Source organism: Salvelinus sp. IW2-2015, linkage group LG3, assembly GCF_002910315.2.
Source record: "Salvelinus sp. IW2-2015 linkage group LG3, ASM291031v2, whole genome shotgun sequence".
In the NCBI taxonomy this organism is placed as follows: domain Eukaryota; kingdom Metazoa; phylum Chordata; class Actinopteri; order Salmoniformes; family Salmonidae; genus Salvelinus; species Salvelinus sp. IW2-2015.
The window spans coordinates 20,783,750-20,809,632 of NC_036840.1; the positions used below are offsets into that span (position 1 = coordinate 20,783,750).

Consider the following 25,883-nt stretch of genomic DNA (forward strand, 5'->3'; position numbering starts at 1 on the left):
TCAAATCCCAGAACAACAGCAAAGGACTTGTGAGATGCTGGAGAAACAGGTACACAAATACCTTCATCCACAGTAAAACGAGTCTATATCGACATAATCTGAATTGGCCGCTCAGAGAAAGGAAGAGGAAAAGCCACTTACTACAAAACCGCCATAAAAAAGCCAGATTACGGTTTGCAAACTGTACACGGGACAAATATTTGTACTTTTTGGAGAAATGTCCTCTGGTCTGATGAAACAAAAAATAGAACTGTTTGGCCATAATGACCGTTGTTATGTTTGCGAGAAAAAGGAAGATGCTGCAAGCTGAAGAACACCATTCCAACGCGTGAACCGGGGTGTCAGCATCATGTTGGGTGCTTTGCTGCAGAGGAGATGGTGCACTTCACATAATAGATGGCATCATGAGGGAGGAATGATGTGATATATTGAACAACATCTCAAGACATCAGTCAGGAATTGAGCTTGGTTGCAAATAGATCTCCAAATGGGCAATGACCCAAGCATACTTCCAAAGTTGTGGCAAAATGGCTTTAAGACAACAAAGTCAAGGTATGGATGTGGCCATCACAAAGCCCTGCCTCAATCCTACGGAAAATTTGTCACGAACTGAAAAAAATGTGTGCGAGCAAGAGGCCGCACAAACCTGACTCAGTTGTATCCAGCGGTATAGAGAATGGCCCAAATTCACCCAACTTATTGTGGAAGCTTGTGGAAGGCTACCCAAAACGTTGACCCAAGTTAAACAATGTAAAGGCAATGCTACCAAATTCAATTGATGTATGAAAACTTCTGACCCACTGGGAATGTGATGAAAGAAACTGAAAGCTGAAATAAATCATTTCTCTACTATTTATTCGACATTCACATTCTTAAAATAAAGTTTGATCCTAACTGACCTAAACAGGAATGTCTAGGATTAATGTCAGGAATTGTAAAAACTGAGTTTTAATGTAATTTGCTAAGTGTATGATACACTTCCGCTCAACTGTCATCATACAAATTTGATGGACTTCCCAAAATGAAGCATACCATAACAAAATGTAAAATACCGTACTCATGACCCTCCATGTTGCTTAATTATAGTTACACCTACCCCTGAGTCCAGGTTGCAGCAGGAAAGGAAAGGCTTCAAACTCGCAATTACTGTTCTCCTAGCAGCAGGATATTGTGCTGGCAGCAGGGGAGTGCAGTTAAAAAATAAATAAGAGTTCTTCCTGCAAAGACATGTATAAACTTTGGAAGAAAAAATAATATATATATATCGGACTATGGTCAGTACAACACTGTTTACCAAAGCACTTGCCAACCACCTTAAAAAAATACATTGTTAATGTTGATGTATTTGATTTTATACCAGCATTTCTTTAACGTTACACAAATGCTGATATTTAAAACTATTGTGTAGGCTGTATTTGAAGAAATACACTTTATAAAATACAAATGAATGTTATTGGAATTACTCAATAGAGTTTCCAAAACAGAATGCTGGCGACTCCTTACTCCACCCATTCCATTCACTGCAATACAATACGCTATACATGGCAGGGGTATTCAACTCCTACCCTATGAGGTCTGGAGTCTGCTGGTTTTCTGTTCTACCTGATAATTAATTGCTTCAAGGTCCAGAGTCCAAGGTCCAAATATGGCTTCAAGGTCCAGAGTTGAGTTTGAGGGGTATATGGGATATTTATTGGGTTGTATTGAAATACATGTACAACCTGTCTCATTTAAACTGGGGTGGGAAATACTCAGTCAGATCTCCACTAACCAAATATTGTTCGTTTTTGAGGGGGACTGTGTCACACGGCCTGCTGCTGGCTTTTTGCTCTGCCCTCTCTATTGCCCCCACTGGAATAGAGCCACACAGTGGAGGTGTCATAATACCCATAAAACCTAGCAGTCAAACAGGGAAATGGTTCCAATAATTTTTTCACCATTCATTTTTCCCTTAGGGGATTTTAGAAACACATAAAATAAGGGCTGTATTTCATGAAGGCTTACCCTGGCGGGACATTTTGAAAACCATGGAAATCGGACAAAGTGACTTTTATCAATAACTATTCTACCTGTCTCAGCTAAAGTGGGGTTGAAAATACTCAGTAGGGTCTTTACTAACCAAATATGGTTAGTTTTGGATGGGGACCGTGTCGTACATATCCAGCAACACAGCTTTAAATGAACTGGTACTATCCATGGTCCTGAAATCAATACCCATTCAACAACAACAAAAAATAATCACAAAAGCTAAATGTTTTTTTTATCAAAATGAAAATCGAATTTATTTACAAGTGAAATATAATGAATATTAACCAGGCTATTAGGACACAGTATAATTGTTTGTACTTTTTACCCCGTGATATCCAGTTGATAGTTACAGTCTTGTCCCATCGCTGCAACTCCCCTACGGACTCGGGGGAGGCGAAGGACGAGAGCCACGGGTGCTCCGAAACACGACCCTGCAAAGCCGCACTGCTTCGTGACACACTACTTGCTTAACCTGGAAGCCAGCCGCACCAATGTGTCAGAGGCAACACCGTCCAGCTGGCGACCGAAGTCAGCTTGCAGGCGCCCGGGCCGCCACAATGAGTCGCTAGAGCACGATGGGACAAGGAAATCCTGGCTGGGCCAATTGTACGCCGCCTCATGGGTCTTCCGGTCATGGCCGGCTGTGACACACCCTGGGATCGTACCTGGGACTGTAGTGATGCCTCAAGCGCTGCGATGCAGTGCCTTAGACCGCTGCGTCACTCAGGAGGCCATAAGACAGGACTTCTAATAAGGCCAAGTAACAATAATTTGTATTTTCTCGCAAATTACAATTTGGAGAGATGGGCTATGATCCATGAATCAGTCCAACACCCTAATCAAAGAGGCAAATCTTTGGATTAACTGCGACCAAGGTGGGTTTAAGAAAATTGTTGGAAGGCTCTACATAATTGGAGTGTTAGAAACCTGTAGCAACATGATTTTACTAGGATACTGCATCAAAAATATTTTATTTGCCAGGCCAAGCGATTAAATTGATGCATATTTTGGCTCATGTTAAGGCTGGCCTTGGGCTGATCTAAATGTGTAAAGGTGCAGCCATCAACATCACCTTTAGGTTAATGTAGGTCGTTAAAGGGTATGCCAGTCCATCAATGCTGACATTGTGTTTTTGATGCAGTCGGCTTCTCGAACAGTCAACTGCTAAGAATCTGTATTTGGCACCTCCATCTGGGCAAGGACAAGAGTGCTTGAAATTCTAGTATGGAAAGATTTTTTATTTCACACTGGAAGCAAACAGGGTAAGCAAAAAAAAGTGTTACGGTGTATTGTCTTTCCAACTGATATTCAACACAACATCAGTACATTAATGTATTGTTTTGGAATTAATATAAKATACAGGACTAAATYCATATGTCCACAGTGRATTCGGAAAGTTTTCAGACCCCTTCACTTTTTCCACATTTGTTACGTTACAGCCTTATTCTAAAACTGTCTGGGGCACTCAAGGACATTCAGAGACTTGTCCCGAAGCCACTCCTGCGTTGTCTTAGCTGTGTGCTTACTGTAGGGTTGTTGTCCTGTAGGAAGGTGAACCTGAGCGCTCTGTAGAAGGTTTTCATCAAGGATCTCTCTGTACTTTGCTCCGTTCATCTTGCCCTTGATCCTGACTAGTCTCCCAGTCCCTGCTGCTGAAAAACATCCTGCCACCACCATGCTTCACCGTAGGGATGGTGTCAGGTTTCCTCCAGATGTGAAGCTTGGCGTTCAGGCTAAAGAGTTTCATCTTGGATTCATCAGACCAGAGAATCTTGTTTCTCATGGTCTGAGTGTCCTTTAGGTGTCTTTTGGCAAACTCCAAGCGGGCTGTCATGTGCCTTTTACTGAGGAGTGGCTTCCGTCTGGCCACTCTACCATAAAGGCCTGATTGGTGGAGTGCTGTAGAGATGGGTGTCCACCTGCAAGGTTTTCCATCTCCACAGAGTGAGCTCTGCAGCTCTGTCAGAGTGACCATCGGGTTCTTGGTGAAGGCCTGACCAAGACCCTTCATCCCACGATGGCTCAGTTTGGCCTGGCGGACAGTTATAGGAAGAGTCTTGGTGGTTCCTAACATCTTCCATTTAACAATGATGGAGGCCACTGTGTTCTTGGGGACATTCAATCCTGACTAAATGTTTTGGTACCCTTCCCCAGATCTGCGCCTCAACACAATCATGTCTCTGAGCTCTACGGACAATTCCGTTGACCTCATGGCTTGGTTTTTGCTCTGACATGCACTGCCAACTGTGGGACCTTATATAGACAGGTGTGTGCCTTTCCAAATCATGTCCAATCAATTGAATTTAACCACATTTGGAAACAAATCAAGTTGTAGAAACATCTCAAGGATGATCAATGGAAACAGGATGCACTCAAGCTCAATTTCGAGTCTCATAGCAAAGGGTCTGAACACTTATCTAAATAAGGTAATTCTGTTTTTTAATACATTTGCAAACATTTCAAAAAAACTGTTTTTACTTTGTCATTATGGGGTATTGTGTTTAGATTGATGAGGGATTTGTTTAATTTAATCAATTTTAGAATTAGGCTGTAACCTAACAAAATGTGGGAAAAGTCAAGGGGTCTGAATACTTTCCGAATGCACTAGGAGGACGCATGCTCTCGTTCTTCGCCTCCCCCGAGTCCATAGGGGAGTTGCAGTGATGGGACAAGACTGTAACTATCAATTGGATATTGCAGGGTAAAAAGTAAAATGACACCGTGTCCTAATAGCCTGGTTAATATCCATTACACTTAACATTTTGATAAAAAAACATTTAGCTTTTGTGATTCTTTTTTGTTGTTGAGTGGGTATTGATTTCAGGACAATGGATAGTACCAAGTCATTTAAAGCTGTGTTGCTGGATATGTACGACACGGTCCCCATCCAAAACTAACCATATCGAGTTAGTAGAGACCCTACTAAGCATTTTTCACCTCACTTTAGCTGAGACAGGTAGAAAAGTTCTCTCTACAAGCCAATATGTATCCCATGTACAGTCTATAACAGTGTTTTGTATTGGAGGCTATATAGCGGATAGAGTGAAAAGCCAGCAGCAGACCGTGTGACATTATCCCCCTCAAAAACTAACCATATTTGGTTAGTAGAGACTCTACTGAATATTTTCCACCCCACATTAGCTGAGACATAAATTACTAATAGCCTTTTATTGTTGGGACAACAAAAGTGACCATTGCTGAAAATTAAACATCTTTTGAATGATTTAACCATATTGCAATGTTTTGAAATGAGGGCTTTTATTTTGAAGGTTTCTCATTACCATATAAATATGACGTTATTTTTTGTGCTGCTGGCAGATTACTAGTAAACTCAAGGATTTCCAGGCGGCAAAGCAAGTCACGGGGTATGAAACGTTGTTCATTCTCTGTATATAGATTCTTTACACATAAAGTAATTTTTTTTTATATCATATTATTTTTCGGGTAAAGTTGCAATGAGAAAACGTCTGCTATTGTGATAATGCCCAGTGTTTGCAAGTCTAGCCCTATGTTTAACAACTTCTTAATGGAAAAGTAATTGTAACATTGCAACAACAAAGTTGTATGTTTTGTTGGGGTGCATTGAAAACGGATCCCTATATGGCCTAAAATGATTGGTTTTCGATATTGGCTGACATAGCCTGCGTGTATTGTTCTGTGTTGAATGTCTAACTACACCTGCTGCCTGTCTGTCTGATTACAAGCCTACAGTAAATTACAAGCCTACAGTAAATTCAGGGTGGTGATGTTGCAATGTAACAGCTAGGACACTGAATGGCTTTAGAATAGGGTGACCAGACGTCCCCATTCACCGGGGACAGTCCCCGTTTTTGGTGGCCTGTCCCCGGCTGGAGCTGTCCCCGGAAATGTCCCCGTTTTTAACTGTGCGTTAAAAACAGACCGCAAAGTGAAATATTTTACTTGGCAAGAAAGACCGGGCAGCAGAGCCTACCGGCTGACGTCTCAATCGCGTTGTGCTTGTTTTGTCCAGTAGAGGGGGTGCTCGCTATAGCAGCTTCATTCACTCTTCTTCTACTACCTACTTGCTCGCGATAGTTTTAGTGGAAAACTCGGCCAGAAGCTAGCAAGTGTCAAGTGAATCCACAACATCACCACAAACGTCTTTTCAAGCCAGGTAAGTTACACTCGTTTGAGATACTAGCTAGTGATGTTAAGTCACAATTTATTATATAGCTAGATGATCTGCTCTATAAGGTTTTAAATAGGTTATGCTAGCTAACGGTAGCTATGTAGACTAAGTTAGCTAGCTAAGTTACTGTTATGGTAGCTAGGTTAAAAAACGTTCACATGTAAACATGCAGTGGARGGGCTATTTTGAAAATATGATTATATTAAATGAATGCACAATTAATTCTGAGAATATTTTTGTAGATTACAATTTTAATGGTTTGGCATTATAATAAGTAGTGTGAAAATATATTTAGAAATGTTCATGGATAATATTAGTAGTGGAGAGGAAGGAGAGTGAAGGAGACAGAGGAGGAAAGGTAAAGATATGGTTACAGAGCCTGCCAATTTATTATTCCAAACAATGTTTTTGAGATAAAATACAAAAATGAGGCAAGCAATGGGAATCAATTAACCAAAGTATTTTATCTAATAGTATGCTGTTTATTAATACAGATTGGAGAGAAAGGAGAAGGAAAAATTAAGGGAGTAAAAAGAGTGAAGCAAGGAGAGTGTAGAAGAGTGAGGTGGAAAGGTGAAGAGAAGGAAAGGAAGACGAGTGAAGAAAAGAGGAGGAGAAAGATTGGAGGAGAAGAACAAGTTAAGAGAGTAAGAAGAGTGACACAAGGAGAGTGAAGAAAGGAGAGTGAAGAAGAACAGACAGAGGAGATACAATGACTCTTTCCAAGAAACGGAAATGCACTTATGAAAAACATGAGAGAATTTCCATTTATACGCTCAGGTCAAGACGATAGAATTGTTCACTGCACCCTTTGTAATTCCTCTCTTTCAATTGGCAGCCGGAGAAGAACGGCAGTGGTAGAACATCAGCAGACGAAAAAGCATAAAGCCTCTCTCTGATTGCCCGTGTTGGTATGCCCTATGCCCTCTGTCACCACATTCTTCAAGAAGGTAGAGCCTTCCAAGAAGAATATGGTTTAGCTGTGCAGGAGGGTGTCTTTCCATACCACACTGTGACACAATCATAGTACAGATCTATGGACTGCACAGCACAACTGCTAGGACAAAATGTGACGCCATATTGAGTAACGTGTTAGCACCATGGGCAACCACTTTGGTAACACAGGACCTAGACCAGGTTGAATTTGTGTCCCTGTCCATTGATGCGTCCAATCATGGACATGTAAAGCTGCTGCCAATAGTAGTCATATGTAAGATATATGATGGCAGCACATCTGTGGAACAAAACTGCTTGATTTTGTTGAATTGAATGGAGAAACAGCAGAGGAAATTGCAGCTGAGGTCCTGGTGGTCATCTAAAAATGTAACCTGGAAAACATTCTCTGCCGACAACAAATACCAACTTTGGAGGACTGAATAGGTTGGGGAGGGCCAATGTCCATACCAAAGTTAAAAATGCTCGGCAGCGGGAGGTGATTGGCTTAGGTTGTCCTGCCCACATCATTCATAACACGGCCAGAACAGCGTTGGATATGATGTTGAGTACCTGCCCACATCATTCATAACACGGCCAGAACAGCGTTGGATATGATGTTGAGTACCTGCCCACATCATTCATAACACGGCCAGAACAGCGTTGGAATATGTTGAGTACCTGCCCACATCATTCATAACACGGCCAGAACAGCGTTGGATATGATGTTGAGTACCTGCCCACATCATTCATAACACGGCCAGAACAGCGTTGGATATGATGTTGAGTACCTGCCCACATCATTCATAACACGGCTAGAACAGCGTTGGATATGATGTTGAGTACCTGCCCACATCATTCATACACGGCCAGAACAGCGTTGGATATGATGTTGAGTACCTGCCCACATCATTCATAACACGGCCAGAAACAGCGTTGGATATGATGTTGAGTACCTGCCCACATCATTCATAACACGGCCAGAAACAGCGTTGGATATGATGTTGAGTACCTGCCCACATCATTCATAACACGGCCAGAACAGCGTTGGATATGATGTTGAGTACCTGCCCACATCATTCATAACACGGCCAGAACAGCGTTGGATATGATGTTGAGTACCTGCCCACATCATTCATAACACGGCCAGAACAGCGTTGGATATATGATGTTGAGTACCTGCCCACATCATTCATAACACGGCTAGAACAGCTTTGGATATGATGTTGAGTACTTGCTCACAAAGATATTTGGATATATTATTCATATTTTCACCGTCAGAGTAGAAAGACTGAAGGGCTTTTGTGAGTTTGTTGGCCAGGAGTACCATAACATTTTAGGACACAGCAATGTTCGTTGGATCTCCATGCTCCCTGCTCTAGAAAGAGTGATGAAAATGTGCCATTTGAAATCCTTTTTTATTTCTGAAGACAAATGCCCTGTTGTCCTGCGAACAATGTTCAAAGATCCACTGACTGAACTTTGGCTGGCCTTTGTCCATGGAAACTTGACCGTATTCAGTGACACGATCAAGATGCTTGGAGGCCAGGACCACTGTGCTGTGGAGTCCGCTGCAATTTTGAGAAACGTTGAAGCAAAATTCACTGCAAGACGTGATGACAACTTCATTACAGTTTTGGTCAGAGGACTTCTGAGAGAGCTAGAGGAAAATGGAGCCATGTCTAAAGAGAGCTTTCTCAAAACATCCCAATCATTCTTCATTACGGCTGTGAACTACTTGCAAGCATGGGGAAAGCACACAGATAATCTAAAAGATTTACATTGTCTCCTTTTAAAAAGGCAACCTCTGCGTGAAGAGATCCAGAAGGCAGCAGGCAGGCACACTGCAGGAAAAATGCCCCAATGTGACCATCAATGAGGATGCATTGTGTGACGAGGTTACTGGCCTGCAAGAGTTCCTAAAGGGGGATCGCTTGAAGAATGGAAAACATCAGACACCGTCAGAGATGGAGCACGGTGGTTACCCACTTCAAAGAGAATGACATCCCACACACTAACCTGGGTAGATTAGCGTCTGTTGTCATGTGCTTACCTGTAAGTAATGCACCAGTCGAGAGAGTGTTCTCCCAAATGAATGATCTATGGACAGCAGCAAGAAATAGGTTCACTGTTTCTACCATCAAGGCCATGCTTATTGTGAAGACAAACTTCAACCTCCCCTGTCAGGAGTTCATGGAGAAGCTGGCCAAAGACATAGCAATCCTGAAGAAGATACCTTCTTCTGAGAAATATACAGATTAGGTTGGTATAAGTATATTATGTAGTTACCAATCTCATCAGCATCTTATTTCTTTACTTTGTTAAGTATTTCACATATACTATTGTCTGTTTTTTCAATTTTGCGCATGTTCTCTTTTGCTCTTATTCTACCAGGACCACTGAATGGCTGTTCAGATCGGACAGTTCTGTTTTGTCTGTAGCGTTTCTGTAATATAGTTATTTTCTCTGTATCACAGTGTGCCTGTTAGAATAAATACATGAAACCGGAATTGTCCCCCTTTTTTATTTCATAGATAATATAACATTGGCTATTTTAATTATATATTGACCACCGAACTGGAAATGTCCCCGGTTTTCATTTCAGAAATCTGGTCACCTTACTTTAGAACCGACGTGGGACACTGACCGGTGTTGGGGAAGCTACTCTGAAAATACTGTTTACCAAGTTAGCAATTACTTCACACTGGAAGAAGTTAAGCTACACTAAATCTACCGTTAAGAAAAATACTGTTGACTTAATTTAAGTTACTTTGAAAAAGTAGTTCACTACATCGTGTAATTTAGCCTATTAACACAAAAACACAAAAAACACTATTAAACACAAAAACGATGTTTCAAGTGAGAAATAGGCCAGTCTGAAGCTGAAAAAGAAAGGAAATGATTGCCTAATTCACCAATACTTTGTTTTATTACATTTTTTATTAACTACTGAAAACACTTCCTAGATTTGAATTTAGTTCAACTACCACCAACCTCCTGGGCACAGGTTTACATGTGGTTGAGTTGTCAATGTGAATTCAACATGAAATCAACAACAAAAAAATCACCATGTCACTGGATTTAGACTAAAAGTTGGGTGAAAAAAGACGAAATGCCCTTATGTTAACTTTTTGCAAATCGAATATGTTTCCCATGTTGATTCAACGTCATCACATACTTTTTGGAGGTTGAAATGGCGTGGAAACAATGTTGATTTAACCCGTTTTTGCCCAGTGGGAAGCTACTGCAAAATGTAGTTAAATTACCAGTTGAACTATATGTAGCTCACTACTCCTCAACACTTTCACTGACACGTACGCATAAAGACACAGAAATCGACAAGCATACAGATGCCGGAAATACGTTTATTTAACTAGATGATAACAAGCAGCAATACTTAACATTCTCAATCCATTTTTTAAACTTTTAAATGAATTATATATAGCAATGGTCACCAACATTTTCTGAGTCAAGATCACTTTCTGAGTCAAAATGCAAGCCGAGATCTATTGCTCTGATTTTTTTTAAATGACTTAAAAAAACGTAAGCCTATGCAACATTACACCAAAAAACAGTACTGTAGCAATGAGGTTTGTGCAGAAGGCTATAGGCCCAATACATTATCACCGCATTTTGGCTTTGCTTGAATTGCCCTGCCAATGCATTGTTGTTCAGACCATTTTTCTTTGCATTATTCAAATTTAATTCAATATTTTTTTTAAATCTCACTCATCCTACAAACAATGCCCATAATGACAAAGTGAAAACATGTTTTTAGACATTTTTGCAAATGTATTGAAAATGAAAACAGAAACATCTCATTTCACACCCCTGAGTCAATACATGTTAGAATCACTGTTGGCAGGAATTACAGCTGTGAGTCTTTCTGTGTACGTTTCTAAGACCTTTGCACACCTGGATTGTACAATATTTGCCCATTATTCTTTTCAAAATTCTTCAAGCTCTGTCAAATTGAATGTTGATCATTGCTCGACAACTATTTTCAAGTCTTGTCATAGATTTTCAAGAAGATTTAAGTAAAAACTGTAACTCGGCCACTCAGGAACATTCACTGTCTTCTTGGTAAGCAACTCCAGTGTAGATTTGGCCTTGTGTTTTAGGTTATTGTCCTGCTGAAATGTGAATTCATCTCCCAGTGTCTGGTGGAAAGCAGACTGAACTGAGTTTTCCTCAAGGATTTTGCCTGWGCTTAGCTCTATTCCATTTAATTTTTGTCCTGAAAAACTCCCCATCTCTTAACGATAACAAGCATACCCATAACATGATGCAGCCACCACTATGCTTGAAAATATGGAGAGTGGTACTTAGTATTGTGTTGTATTGGATTTGCACCAAACATAATGCTTTCTATTCAGGACCATAAGTTAATTGCTTGGCCACATTTTTTTAGCATTATTACTTTAGTGTCTTGTTGCAAACAGGATGCATTTTTAGGAATATTTGTATTCTGTACAAGCTTCCTTCTTTTCACTCTGTCAATTAGGTTGTTATATATTGTGGAGTAATTACAATGTTGTTGATCCATCCTCAGTTTTCTTCTAGTACAGCAAATAAACTCTTAAGTGTTTTAAAGGCACCATTGGCCTCATTGTGAAATCCCTGAGCGGTTTCCTTCCTCTCCGGCAACTGAGTTAGGAAGGACACCTGTATCATTGTAATAACTGGGTGTTTTGATAAACCATCTAACCTATAATTAATAACTTCACCATGGTCAAAGGGATATTCAATGTTTTCAATTGTTTTACCAATATACCCAATAGGTGCCCTTTGCGAGGCATTGGAAAACTTCCTTGGTCTTTGTGGTTGAATCTGTTTAAAATTCACTCCTCGACTGAAGGACCTTACAGATAATTGCATGTGTGGGGTACAGAGATGAGGTAGTCATTCAAAAARCATGTTAAACACTATTATTGCACACAGAGTGAGTCCATGTGTCCATGTCCATGAATCCGCTGTGTGACTCGTTAAGCAAATCTTTACTCTTGAACTTATTTAGGCTTTCCATAACAAAGGGGTTGAATACGTATTAACTTAAGACATTTCAGCTTTTCATTTTTAATTAATTTGTAAAAAACATCATTTTGACACAGACATTATGTGGTATTATGTGTAGGCCAGTGACAAACACATCTACATTTCGTCCATTTTAAATTBAGGCTGTAACACAACAAAATGTGGAAAAAGTAAAGGGGTTTGAATACTTTGTTGATTGCTAGGCATACCAATACGATTATTTCTTGGTACATTTGAAACGAGGTCTAGTTGTGGCCGTAACTGGACTAGATTATGAATGACTCTTGGCGGAATGCATTGCTTGACTGCCGTGAGGATGATAATTAGCCTGACGACACACAAAATGATTCCGCTGCTCTGTTATTSGCTACATACTTCTCATTGTGGAGAAGAAACGAATGTCCGGTTGCGTTGGCCAGAGCAAGAAGTATGGGTAGCCAGGCAAGATGATAAGCACAGTCGTTCATGAACTGCAACCCCAAAACGAATCGTGTTCGAGTTTGTTAAGCGGAGGCTGTGTAATGTAAGTTTTGGTTCTACAAAGCTGTATCCATAACATTCAATAATCAATTAACTGCAGTCATTTTTGCACCATGCGATCAATTATCATTTCTAAACATGTATTTTTCTTCTCTATGCTCTTGATCTATTTTCCTGCGCGCATATGACAGACCGTTGGTGGTCGGAGCACGTCTCTGGAGCCAGAGGAGCGTGCATTAATCCTGCTGAAGGACTCATTGCGGCCAGCACTAGCAGGTCAAAATAACGACTAAAATGAACATATTCACGAGCAGGTCAAAAAGCGTTGATCAAAAATAATGAATTGTTTGCGAACTGCACACCTCTACCGTCTTCCAGGTGAGGGCAAAACTCAGGTGGCACCGTATTATTTCTGCCTCGTGCACAAATTGTTGTTACTCCTATGAACAGAGTGACATATTCCTCGATATTAAAAAAGACCCCTGCCACTAATAATAACAACGCAAGCCTATCGATACACTTTCCTACTCATTCATTACAGCTGCAGTGCTGGTTGTAGCGCAAGTGGAAGTAGGATGAGGTTGCATTCTATTGCTCATAAAAGTGTTGAATAAAAAGTGTTGACAGTGCTGAGTAGGAACTTTAAACAGGAACTCACTCATAAAAACAGCAGCTCTTTGCTGCATTCATTGACAGTCTCTCTCTAGTCATGGTTTTAAACGTTTTGAAATCTCACAATATCAACTTTGCTGTACCTTTCTTTTACACCTGCTACGTTACTGCAGACACTGTAATCTGAGCCATGCGATTGGCCAGCAGTAGGCTTGTAGTACACTTGAGTTGCTCTCTGGACCCTTCGGGGGAAAAAATGGGAACACTTCACCTATCCAGTGCGCAGGGCAGCTGAATCGGCTGCACCTACCGCAACACCCTCTAAAAACAAAAACAACAATAAACAGCAAAAATAAATTAAAACAAATGTAAGTCTTCATGTTTTTTTTTTTTTTACATAAATGTTTGCCGATTGACTAGGAATGCCTTGGAGATCAACCAGTCGATCGCGATTGACCAGTTGCTGATCACTGATATATAGCCAATAATTCTTTACTCCATTGTTTGTAAACCACAACTTTTACAGGACAGAAACCATGGCAGGTAGCTGTGTTGGGGAGAGCGACGGCCTGACATTCTGGGTGGCTGAACAAAAGGACTACGATGACGTCATGTCCATTTCTGTTAACATCTACGGAGGGAATGACTACCTGCCTCATCGCTATGCCGGTTGGATGACGGAGCCTGACAGAGTGGTTATACTGGGACGCAGAGACGGCAAATTGGTCAGTGTGTAGTGCTCTCGCTCTCTCTCTCTCTCTCTCTCTACTTCCATCCCTATTTCTTCCTTCTGTATCTCTCCATCCCTCCCTCTCTCCCTCTCTACCATCCATCCTTCCCTCCCTCTGCCTCCTCCATCCATCCCTAAATCCATCGTCATCCCTCCCCTCTCCCCCAGGTGGCGCTGGAGTCTGGTCTAATCGTTGACGAGGGGTGTACGGTGGTGGTGGAGGGGTTGAGGGTGTGCCCCAGCGAGAGGGGTCGTGGCGTGGCTAGGGTTATCCAGAGGTTTGCTGATCTTTTTATATGATTTATTCGTTTGCAGATTTAATTTTTTTACACACAACAACAAAAAAGAACAGCAACAAACATAGTAAACACCAAATAACGTCACATACACAGCTCAAGTCCATCGTAAATTAAAGACAAATGTACGAAATGTATACATATACAGATTTGCTGACCAGTACATCCAGCAGCTGTACCCCAGCGTCAGGACCAAGAGACAAACCAAGGCTGACGACCCTTCAGCTGGGCCCACACAGGCATTATCCAAGTTCACAGAGCTAGGGAGACGGGTGAGTTATAATTCATACTATACTAATATATACTATACTACTGTATACTTTACTATATATAATTTACTTTACTGTACTATACAAACACTCAACCTTTTAAAAAATCTGAGTGGTGTAGAAAACTGTTTGAAGGGTTTTGTTTACCGTAACCCTCAACCACAACCCTAACCCAAACCCTCAACCACAACCCAACACAGGGACCCAACCCAATACACACCAAGACCTCTCTGGGGTGGTGACTATGGAGAAAGGGGTAAAGGTGGAGAAAGTTGTGATGATCGGACAAAACAAAGGGAAAACCAATCCAGACAGTTTCCCTTCTGAACCCTCCCCAATACTAACCTCTCCACCTACCTCCTACCCACCCCACACAGTCTGTTTCCCAGAGCCCATTGTGAGACTCTCCCGCTTACTTTCACCAAGACAATCCACCACAACATCCCCAGCCTGAGATAAACCTGACACGGAACCCAAACCGGATGCGCGTGTGCGCCATCGTGCATACATTTATTTTGTCCCCCCCACACCAAACGTGATCACGACACGCAGGTTAAAATATCAAAACAAACTCTGAACCAATGACATTAATTTAGGAAATGGAATTATGGAAATGGGAATGTAGCTAGTTAGCTTGCACTTGCTAGCTCATTTGTCCTATTTAGCTAGCTTGCTGTTGCTAGCTAATTTGTCCTGGGATATAAACATTGAGTTGTTATTTTACCTGAAATGCACAAGGTCCTCTACTCAGACAATTAATCCACACACAAAACGGTCAACCAAATTGTTTCTAGTCATCTCTCCTCCTTCCAGGCTTTTTCATCATTGAACTTATATGGTGATTGGCATCTAAACCTTCATAGTATTACCACGACGACCGGCAACACAGTTCGTCTTTCAATCACCCACGTGGGTATAACCAATGAGGAGATGGCACGTGGGTACCTGCTTCTATAAACCAATGAGGAGATGGGAGAGGCAGAACTTGCAGCGCGATCTGCGTCAGAAATAGAACTGATTTCTATTTTAGCGCTTGGCAACGCAGACGCTCGCGAGCAGTGTGGGTGCAATAATTGAATAACATAGATTTCTACATTTTATTTTGCAACGCTCGTGTGCGCGACGCGAGCGGTGTGGTCAGGGTATAAGACGTACTCATAAGTGTTCATAGCATGCTTTTCTTGAACAGAAGTCCGTTTCACAATCTCTAACATGATACGGCGTAGCCTGTATGTACCCAACACTCCTTGTGTAAAAGTGCGTACATTCATGTTACGGCAAAATGTCTGTTATACTTATTTTATTTTTTACATAGGAGGATCAGAAGAGAGATATTGGGGTATCTCCCCAGCCTCAACCCTAACCCTATCTTCATGTCCACATCCTGGTTCAACCCTAACTCCAGCCTCAACCCTAACCCTATCTTCATGTACACATCCGGGTTCAACCCTAACTCCAGCCTCAACCCTAACCCTATCTTCATGTCCACATCCTGGTTCAACCTTAACCCTAATGTTAGCAATTTATGTTATTCTTGAATAACACAAACTCCAAAGCAAATCAGGGGGAGACAAATAGCTTTATTCAGAGTGGACAAATCAAGATGTTATGCTGGGAGGTAGATGTTCAGTGTCCCCTGTCCTCAGCTTTTCCTCTGCGTTGTGTATTTACCTTCAAAATATTCTTATATGCCCCCTTAGACCATTTAAAAGTAAATCTAGTTAAAATGTATTTTTAGAAAACATGAAAAAATAGACAGAATAAAAAACATTAGCAGTAAGCATAAAATCATTTACGTTAAACACCTTGCATTTCTATAAAACACAAAGGGCATATTGTACTTGCCGTTGCAATAAGAAATAGATTTCACACAAAGTTGTAGTAGACCGGTATTAACAGTTGTGATACCACAGCTGAGAGGTGCATGGTTCACTACAGCACCGAGGATAGTTACCACAGGCACATGGACCACAATCATGAGGCTTGGTGTGATGATTATGATCCCCACCACATTCCTGTGAACACCACTGACACCCATCTCCAAAAGGACACGGTCGATGACTCTTATGATATCCCCTATCACGTAACCGTCGGATCTTAGCAGACAAACGTCGGGCAATAGCACACTTGATAACCTGGATGAGGATAAGAAAAATTACCATAACTCCCACTACTGGAAGTATCATGCCCACTAGAACTTCCCCATGTGCCGAATGTGGAAGACAACCACATGACTAAACCTAGATCATCTGGAATTGTAATCATGATATTTAGCGCCCTCAGTCCTGATCTTTTGGATTAGGTCAGTTATTTCCTCAGAATTATCAGGAATGTAAGTACAGCATTCAGCACCAATCACAGCACYTGTAACCCCTTGTGCGGACAGCAGATAGTCCAGGGCCAAACGATTTTGCATCGCCCCAGTCCGAATGGCAACCATCTCAGCTGTAATTAACTCAAGACTCACTACTGTACTATTAGCTAGGATTTCCAAAGAGTTATCCGTATTAATAACTTCCCGTGCTATTTTAGAAAATACCATAAGATGGAAAACACAAGTAAAATCATTTCAAACATCGTTCACTTGTCTGCAAGACAATAATATTCAATCGTCCTGTTGTCAAGGTAATCATTCACCAAGTCCTTTAAAAGTGACCAGTTCTTCCACACTGGTATCAGTCCCACATAGATAACTATTAGACATGATGTTCTGACAGTCTGCCGGCAGTGAGGAATTCTTCTTCCGTTGCACTTGACCGGTGATCTTGTATCGTTTCAGGTATAGTCCTTGAATCGAAGGATATTGCTTCAGACTGTAGATTCTCATAACCTGTAACGAAGGAAACAAAAAAGTGAAAGTAACATGTCCCGGTTTCAAGAGAAATTGATATTTCACATAGATTTCCCAAAGTAAGCATGTCCCAATTTTCAGGAAAAATGTTGGACATTTCACCTAGATATCCCTAATATGACGACTGTGGTGTACAACATAGAAGCTTATCGGGTTCTGATCATCTTACAATGCTTCTTCACCCGAGATTGGCCCCCGATTGCTAATCAATCAGTTCTTTATTCTCCAGGCTCCGCTTTGTTATCAAAATGGACAACCTTGCAATGAATATGGACAACCTTGCAATGAATGACATGTATCCATCTTGATTTTCCTTGAACTTTTTCTGCTGACCTTGTTACGAGCTAAACTTAAGGACCTTCCCATTTTGGCCCTAATGTCTCTGTCACATATTTTTTTTTACCATCACCCACTGTCCTGGCACTACGTCATGTCCCCCCTCGGGAGTTATTCCCCATTAGAGAGTTGTTTATTTTTTTTACATTTTATTTCACCTTTATTTAACCAGGTAGGCTAGTTGAGAACAAGTTCTCATTTACAATTGCGACCTGGCCAAGATAAAGCAAAGCAGTTCGACACATACAYCAACACAGAGTTACACATGGAGTAAAACAAACATACAATCAATAATACAATAGAGAAAAATAAAAAACAAGTCTATATACAGTGTTTGCAAATGAGGTAAGATAAGGGAGTTAAGGCAATAAATAGGACATGGTGGCGAAGTAATTACAATATAGCAATTAAACACTGGAATGGTAGATGTGCAGAAGATGAATGTGCAAGTAGAGATACTGGGGTGCAAAGGAGCAAGATAAATAAATAAATGCAGTATGGGGATGAGGTAGTTGGATAGGCTATATTACAGATGGGCTATGTACAGGTGCAGTGATCTGTGAATTGTATGCAATAGTTAAGCATTGTGTCACTCATAAAGTGAACATCTGCTTTTCTCAAATCTAACGTGCCTTGTATTATCACATTGTCCATTGTAGTAACTACCCATGCCCAGCCTGCCTCACACCCCCCTCCACAATGCTTGAACCGTCTGTGTATAAGATAAACTCAGGGTTTTATAACGAATGACTCTATGATCCCATCAACTCACAACAGTCGTGTTCAAGTAATGTGATATCTGGAGGAAGCATCAGAGTAGCTGGATTACATGGTGTCTTATCAACTATACCCATGTCCCATAGATCTTTACTCACTACTTTAGTCCATAGCTTCCTTGCTAATGGGATATTGTTTTGTGCAAGGTGGGGCAACACCTGTCAAGCACACTGATTCGATATCCAAAGTTTCACACTCATTTGTCTTCGTAGTCCAAATAGCATGGTTCTGAACTGTAGATTCCTGCATCAATCTTCATTGGACCAATTGGAATTGATAATGGTTTGGTCTGTTTCATATCTGTCTCAGTCCCCCCCCACCCCCACACTCCTGTTAATCTCATCTTCTTGCCCGTGTACTGAGGACATATACAGTGGGGAGAACAAGTATTTGATACACTGCCGATTTTGCAGGTTTTCCTACTTACAAAGCATGTAGAGGTCCTTTGTAATATGGGGATTTTGATACACTAGGCTACACTTTGGGCGAACTATGATGTCAGACGGAATCTAAAACTATAGGAACATGGCCAGTCAAAAATCGAGTGGGTATGATTCTTGTTCATGTAAGCTGGAGGTGCACACTTTCTATTGGCATGAATTCATTGAAGTATTCTGATTTGAGGCCTACAGGAAAAGCGAACTTATATTTGTACAGAAGAAACTTTTGTTTTGCAATTACAGAGATATACACGTTTCCTGGTAGTTCTGACTAGGTTTGCACACACACTGCAGCAGGGATTTTGGCCCACTCCTCCCTACAGATCTTCTCCAGATCCTTCAGGTTTCGGGCGCTGTCGCTGGCAATACGGACTTTCAGCTCCCTCCAAAGATTTTCTATTGGTTCAGTCTGGAGACTGGCTAGGCACTCCAGGACCTTGAGATGCTTCTTACGGAGCCACTCCTTAGTTGCCATGGCTGTGTGCTTCGTGTCGTTGTCATGCTGGAAGACCCAGCCACGACCCATCTTCAATGCTCTTACTGAGGGAAGGAGTGTTTGCGCCAAAGATCTCGCGATACATGGCCCCATCCATCTCTCCCCTCAATATGGTGCAGTCGTCCTGTCCCCTTTGCAGAAAATCATCCCCAAAGAATGATGTTTCCACCTCCATGCTTCACGGTTGGGATGGTGTTCTTGGGTTGTATCTCAACTATTCTTCTTCCTCCAAACACGGCGAGTGGAGTTAGACCAAAAAGCTCTATTTTTGTCTCATCAGACCACATGACCTTCTCATTCCTCTCTGGATCATCAGATGGTCATTGGCAAACTTCAGACGGGCCTGGACATGCACTGGCTTAAGCAGGGGACCTTGCGTGCGCTGCAGGATTTTAATCCATGACGGCGTAGTGTGTTACTAATGGTTTTCTTTGAGACTGTGGTCCCAGCTCTCTTCAGGTCATTGACCAGGTCCTGCCGTGTAGTTCTGGGCTGATCCCTCACTTCCTCATGATCATTGATGCCCCACGAGGTGAAATCTGCTGGAGCCCCAGACCGAGGGTGATTGACCGTACTCATTGAACTTCTTCCATTTTCTAATAATTGCGCCAACAGTGTTTCCTTCTCACCAAGCTGCTTGCCTATTGTCCTGTAGTCCATCCCCAGCTTGTGCAGGTCTACAATTTTACTCCCCTGATGCATTCTTACAAGCTTCTCGGTGCTTGGCCATTGTGGAGAGGTTGGAATCTGTTTGATTGAGTGTGTGGACAGGTGTCTTTTATACAGGTAACGAGTTCAAACAGGTGCAGTTTAATACAGGTAATGAGTGGAGAACAGGAGGGCTTCTTAAAGAAAAACTAACAGTCTGTGAGAGCCGGATTCTTACTGGTTGGTAGGTGATCAATACTTATGTCATGATATAAAAGCAATATTAATAATTTAAAATCATACAATGTGATTTTCTGGATTTTTGTTTTAGATTCCGTCTCTCACAGTTGAAGTGTACCTATGATAAAATGACAGACCTCTACATGCTTTGTAGTAGGAAAACCTGCAAAATCGGCAGTGTATCAAATACTTGTTCTCCCCACTGTATGTTTATGCAATCAAGCTATGGGAAATACAAGTGGCTTCAGCACCTTATCTACTAAAAAAATCTACATGCAAAGTTGTTAACCATCATGTTCACATATATTCCAGGGAGTCTATTAGTTTACCCCTAACAGCATCTAGCAAACTCTGCTGCTGAGCTGGAGAGAGCCTTCAAATTTCTGCACAAGTATTGTGTCATTGGGGTGTTGTCTTGATTCCATTTTCCCTTAGACGGACCCTTTTCTTCTCTTGGCCACTTCTCATCAACTAGATTTTTTATTTTCGCCGATATTCTCGTTGCCAGCACCAGACCAGAATCTGCAACAATGAAATCAACACCAGCTATCTCTTTTACTGAACGAATAATGTTGTTGGTTTCACTCGGGAACCTGCACAACTCTGATAACCCATCTCGTGGATGCTTAAAAGTTTTTGACATTCATCCAAACTGTTTTGGAGATGCTGATTCATGTGTGATTACTGTCTCTAGAAGTTTGTCTTTACTTCCTTTTACAGCCTGTGTTCTGGTTGGCCTAAGACATCGTTTGTCACTGCTGTAGGAATCTGTTGACTCAAAGACAGGCAGTGCTGACCAGTTGCTTGAAGCCTGATCTGCCTTGCCCAATTCAGTGGGAGAATAGATACAGGGGACAGAGGGTCACGTCTGACTTTTTCCACCCGTGTCTCCTGCTCTAACTTTGAAATGGCTAGACAGTGATTTAAAATCTGCTTTCATGCTCACATCGCAGAAGATATGTGACACCCCTTTTCTAGAGTTGGTTTTTCTCAATTAACAATAGACTATATAAATTAACTAAAAAAGTTGAATAATATATATATATATATATATTATTATATTAATGTATTTTATTTAACCCCCCCCCCCCCCCAAAAAAAAAATATATATATATAAAACCCTTTTCAGGACCCAAACCTCTTCAAGAACGAACACTTAGTTAAAATATCTAGTAGGGGTTGCATGAGCTAACCATAACTTACGTTCACTCAAAGCTTGTTGAATGCTTACAAGGCTTACATTAACCACACGTGTAAAAATTGCTTCTCAACGAGCAATTAATTTCTATACAACAAGGTTTCACAAAAACAGAGGCCTCAAACCTTTTCATAGAGTAAGGACTCCAACCTTTTAATAGAGTCAACAAAGGACTAAACTCCGTAATAAAACAAAGGACTTGAGCACTTATACATCACAGATACATATCACTTATTGCATGCACTATTTTAACCTGATTTGGTTCTTTTAAAATGATATTGGTCTAGACTCAACCAGCAACTCTGCCATCAATCAGGAGATTAAGAGTTGCCCCCCCCATGTGGGTTGCACACAGCCTTCTCTCTTTCCATTGAATCAACACACAGTTGATACGTTTTTCTTGTTGTTGTTCAGACCAATTCATCCGGGTCACAGCACCAAGTGTTAGCAATTTATGTTATTCTTCAATAACACAAACTCCAAAGCAAATCAGGGGGAGAAAAACTGGTTTATTCAGAGGACAAATCAAGATGTTGTGCTGGGAGGTAGATGTTCAGATGTTCAGTCTCCCCTGTCCTCAGCTTTTCCCCACCGAACAAAGGAACAGGATGCCATTTATAACCCCCCCACTCTAGCCCGGGTTTGACCAATCAGAAGTCCTTGCAGGACAACTGAGCCAATGACCAAATATCAAGTATCCTGCCCCCGACTCAATGTACAGAATGTAGCACACGTAGCTCTGAGTTCAAGACTGACATCCCACAGATCCTAAACAGATGTTGAACTGAAAACCAACTCCTATTGATCGTTAATCCTAGTCCTCTGCGTTATGTATTTATCTTCAAAAATATTCTTATACTAACATTAACCACAACCCTAACTCTAGTGTCCACCTTCTGGCTCAACCCTAACCCCAGTGACATTAATTCATCGATGAAATGCACCTTTGAGATATCAAAACAAGTTAATAATCTTTTAGCAACCTTCTGCTGAGTTCACCCAGTCAAAAAGTGTGTACATTACACAGTGTGTACATTGCCTTACATAATCTCAAAGTGGATTCACAGTACTTCTCTGAATTGTATTTGAATACCTGCTGCTCCACCTTCTGTGCAGATCTCTAAATTCTGACTCAGCTTATCAATGGCAATATTATTCTAGTGATAAAAGTGGTTGAAATAGTCAGCACTTCTGTACATTGTATTTCTATGAATTTTATTTTTGGAATTTTTACTTCTGTGTCAAAGCCATTTGAAAGGCAAATGTCCAGACAGACTGTCTGCATTTCCTATTTCTTCCTAGAAACCAGCCCAAATGTCAGTATCTTATAACTGGAAACACAGAGGGGTTAAAAGTCTGTCTCAGCGTGTGGCTGTGTGGTGCTCTATACAACTGCCTTTCAAAGAACACCTGACTAAAGGAAGAAACAGCATGTGTGTCTGTCCTAAATGGCACCCTATCCCCTATATAGTGCACTACTTTTGACCAAGGCCCATAGGTCTCCAGTGCACTACAGCGCACATAGGGTGCCATTTGGGATGCAAGCCTGTGTCATGGGTACTGGTGTGGTGAATACAATACGAAACAGTGCTGTGTACTAATGGAAACAGTTAGACTGGTTTATTGCGGTAGTAGTCCAATTGAGGACCACATGGAGACCGGTTATATCTAATTTAACTGAGTCAAAGTGTGCGTCCCAAATGGAACCTGTTCCAAAATGGAACCTGTTCCATATATTGCTCTACTTTTGACCTCAGCCAATAAAGTTGAATGGATGATTTATTCATTGAGTTTCTGAGGGAGCTTGTTAGGGATAGGCTGTGCTTGTATTGCTAAGAGACTTGCGCGCACACACAGATACACACACACACACACACACAAACTATTGCTGCACCTTTCACAAGGGGGAAAACACCACAATGGACTCGTAATTCAGGTGTCAAACCACCCCTCTTTTTCTTCTTTTTACATCTACCTCCGCTTCATCCCCCTCGTCTATATGTTTGCTCTGCACTGTTTTCACCCACTCTTTTTCTTTCTCTCTCTTAATTTCTCTCTCCCACTCCCTCATTATCTCCCCCCCCCTCTCTCTCCACCCCATCCCCTCTCAATCTCCCTCTGTCTTTCTCTCTCTCTCTCTCTCTCTCTCTCTCTCTCTCTAGGCTGCTCTCTCATTCATCGGGGAGGCCGACAGTTTCGAGGGATTCGTCTCACACCTGAGGAACAAACTACATTCCACCACAGGAAGTGAGCCAGGTGGGTGCGTCCCTCAAATGGTTTTGATAGAGGATGAGCAACACCTGAAGAACATCCTCCTTGATCCTGAACTCCCCTCCAGGGTTCAACTTCCTGGTGGTGCCATTATCCAAGACTGGCAGCCCTTACAACCAATCGAAGGAAACCTTGAGATCTTAGCAAGGCGAAACCTCACCTGGTTGGCCGACAAGCCGGAAAGACCTTCCTTCCTCAGCTTTTACACTSCGCCTTATCCAATCCCGTACAAGGGAGGATCGCTGAGATTCAATATCGATATGTTTGGAACTGATCTAGTTTCAGCAAAGAGGGCACTTGCCGGCCATTTAGAGAAAGTGAGGGAGAGGAGGGAGGTGAAGGGGAGGATGATGGTTCATGTGTATCTGAATAAGTCACTATGGGAGGGGGTGAGGGAGTTCTGTGAGGGATACACAGGGGTGAGGAGGTGGAGAGAGTACCGGGAACAACTATTTCTGGAGAGAGGGATGTGAGGAGATGTGGAAAGGATGAGAGAGGGAGGGAGAGAGAGAGATGAACAGAGGATAGCAAAAGAGAAGACAGTGAGAGAGTGTGCAAATGAGACTTAGAGAAGGGTTTTCCACATTATCTTGCTTTGATTATTTGAATCAGCTGTGTAGTGCTAGGGAAAAACCTAAACATACCCCCCTGGGGGGGGGGGGGGGTTAGCCATGTAATCAATATACATAATATATCATACAGTATAGTATGTAAGACTTTTTATATTGATTTGATTGATTGATTGGAACAAAGCCAGCACTTTAGAAGTTAATATGATTTTTTTTAAACGATTGGGATGATGCAAGAATTTATAATGGGACATTACAGGAATAAATGTTTTCTTATTAAATCATTGTACATTTTTGTAAAGACAAGTCTACCAAATCACTGTGATTCATCATGACTATGAAATGCAAATCAGTATCAATAAGAATAAATGAATAGAATGTTGGTGATCATTCTCTCTCTCTCTCGTATCCATTTATAACTGAAGCAGGTGGAGCTAAAAAGGGGGGAAATGACAGCTAATTGTGTGTCAGCTGCAATGGAAGGGCCATGGAAAACATGAATGAAAGCACTTCTATGAATCCCTGTTGCTGTCTAATCGATACAGTATGTCTGTTATTCAGTACTGTAGGTAAAAGGTGATTCAGATAATTGAACTCAATGAACTGAATGAAGACTGACGCTGTCGTGCTACTGTACAGTAGCTCTCACAAAACATGGTTACTGACTCACTACATCTCACAGAGAAAAGAGCTGGATATTGTTGCTCCAGTAAYCTCAATGATCTTTCTCTGTAAGACAATGAATACATGGTTACTGACTCTTATCTTATAATACAATTGRATCCAGTGGCTTTAGTTTATGATACCTTATCAGCCAGTAACTGTAGCATATCAATATGTGTGAAATCATAATTGACGTCATACCAGACCAGACAAGTATTTCGCTACACCACAAGCATTTCGCTACACTCACAATAACAACTGCTAACCATGTGTATGTGATCAATAACATTTGATTTTATATGTACTGTACAGTACCTGTATATCMTAATAGCYGTTGATATCTGACAGTTATCAATGAAACAGGATGGTGTATAGTAAAATATATATTGTAGTTAAAAGGAAGGCCCTTGGTTGGAGGACAGAGCTTTCAGCTTTTAGGTGTTTGTCTGTTCAATCAGAAACACACTCCATTCCGTCCTTCTCAACCAGGGTAAAACGTGTGTGTGTGTTGAGTGCTTGTTCCTGAATACTAAAACACTTTACATACGTATTTACCTAATTAGAATGACTAATTGGATCCCAAAGAGAATTAAAGAACATTACTATCCAACACAGCTCTGTGAGTAACATAGCTTTCATACATTTAGTTACATTGTTGTTCAATTAGGCGCCACCAAGTGGTTTTATTTGGAACAAAATAAAGTACTGGCAGGGGTAACATAAACAGTAGCCAAGGATAAAACAGAATAAAGTATATAAGGAAAGGAGGAACAACAATATTAGACTTACCTATTCAATTATACCTGGTGTATTGTAAAAGCCTTGCTAAGGCAATATAGGAAATGAGAAAGCTTTATAATTT

At 41.2% G+C, this 25,883-nt stretch overlaps 1 protein-coding gene across 2 annotated transcripts; it reads left to right on the forward strand.

Annotated features, from left to right (window-relative positions):
• The first annotated feature begins 5,326 nt into the window (after window positions 1-5,326).
• LOC111952255 (probable N-acetyltransferase 16) lies at window positions 5,327-24,740 on the forward strand. 2 transcript variants are annotated; one of them, XM_023970814.2, is made up of 5 exons: window positions 5,327-5,393; window positions 13,764-13,962; window positions 14,136-14,245; window positions 14,412-14,535; window positions 23,681-24,740. In XM_023970814.2, exons 2-5 carry the CDS (start codon window positions 13,774-13,776, stop codon window positions 24,260-24,262), a joined length of 1,005 nt encoding a protein of 334 aa, XP_023826582.1. In that variant the 5' UTR covers window positions 5,327-5,393; window positions 13,764-13,773; the 3' UTR covers window positions 24,263-24,740. The 2 variants fall into 2 exon arrangements, with proteins under 2 accessions (XP_023826582.1, XP_023826573.1); XM_023970805.2 differs by lacking the exon at window positions 5,327-5,393 and adding an exon at window positions 6,062-6,163.
• The last annotated feature ends 1,143 nt before the right edge of the window (window positions 24,741-25,883 follow it).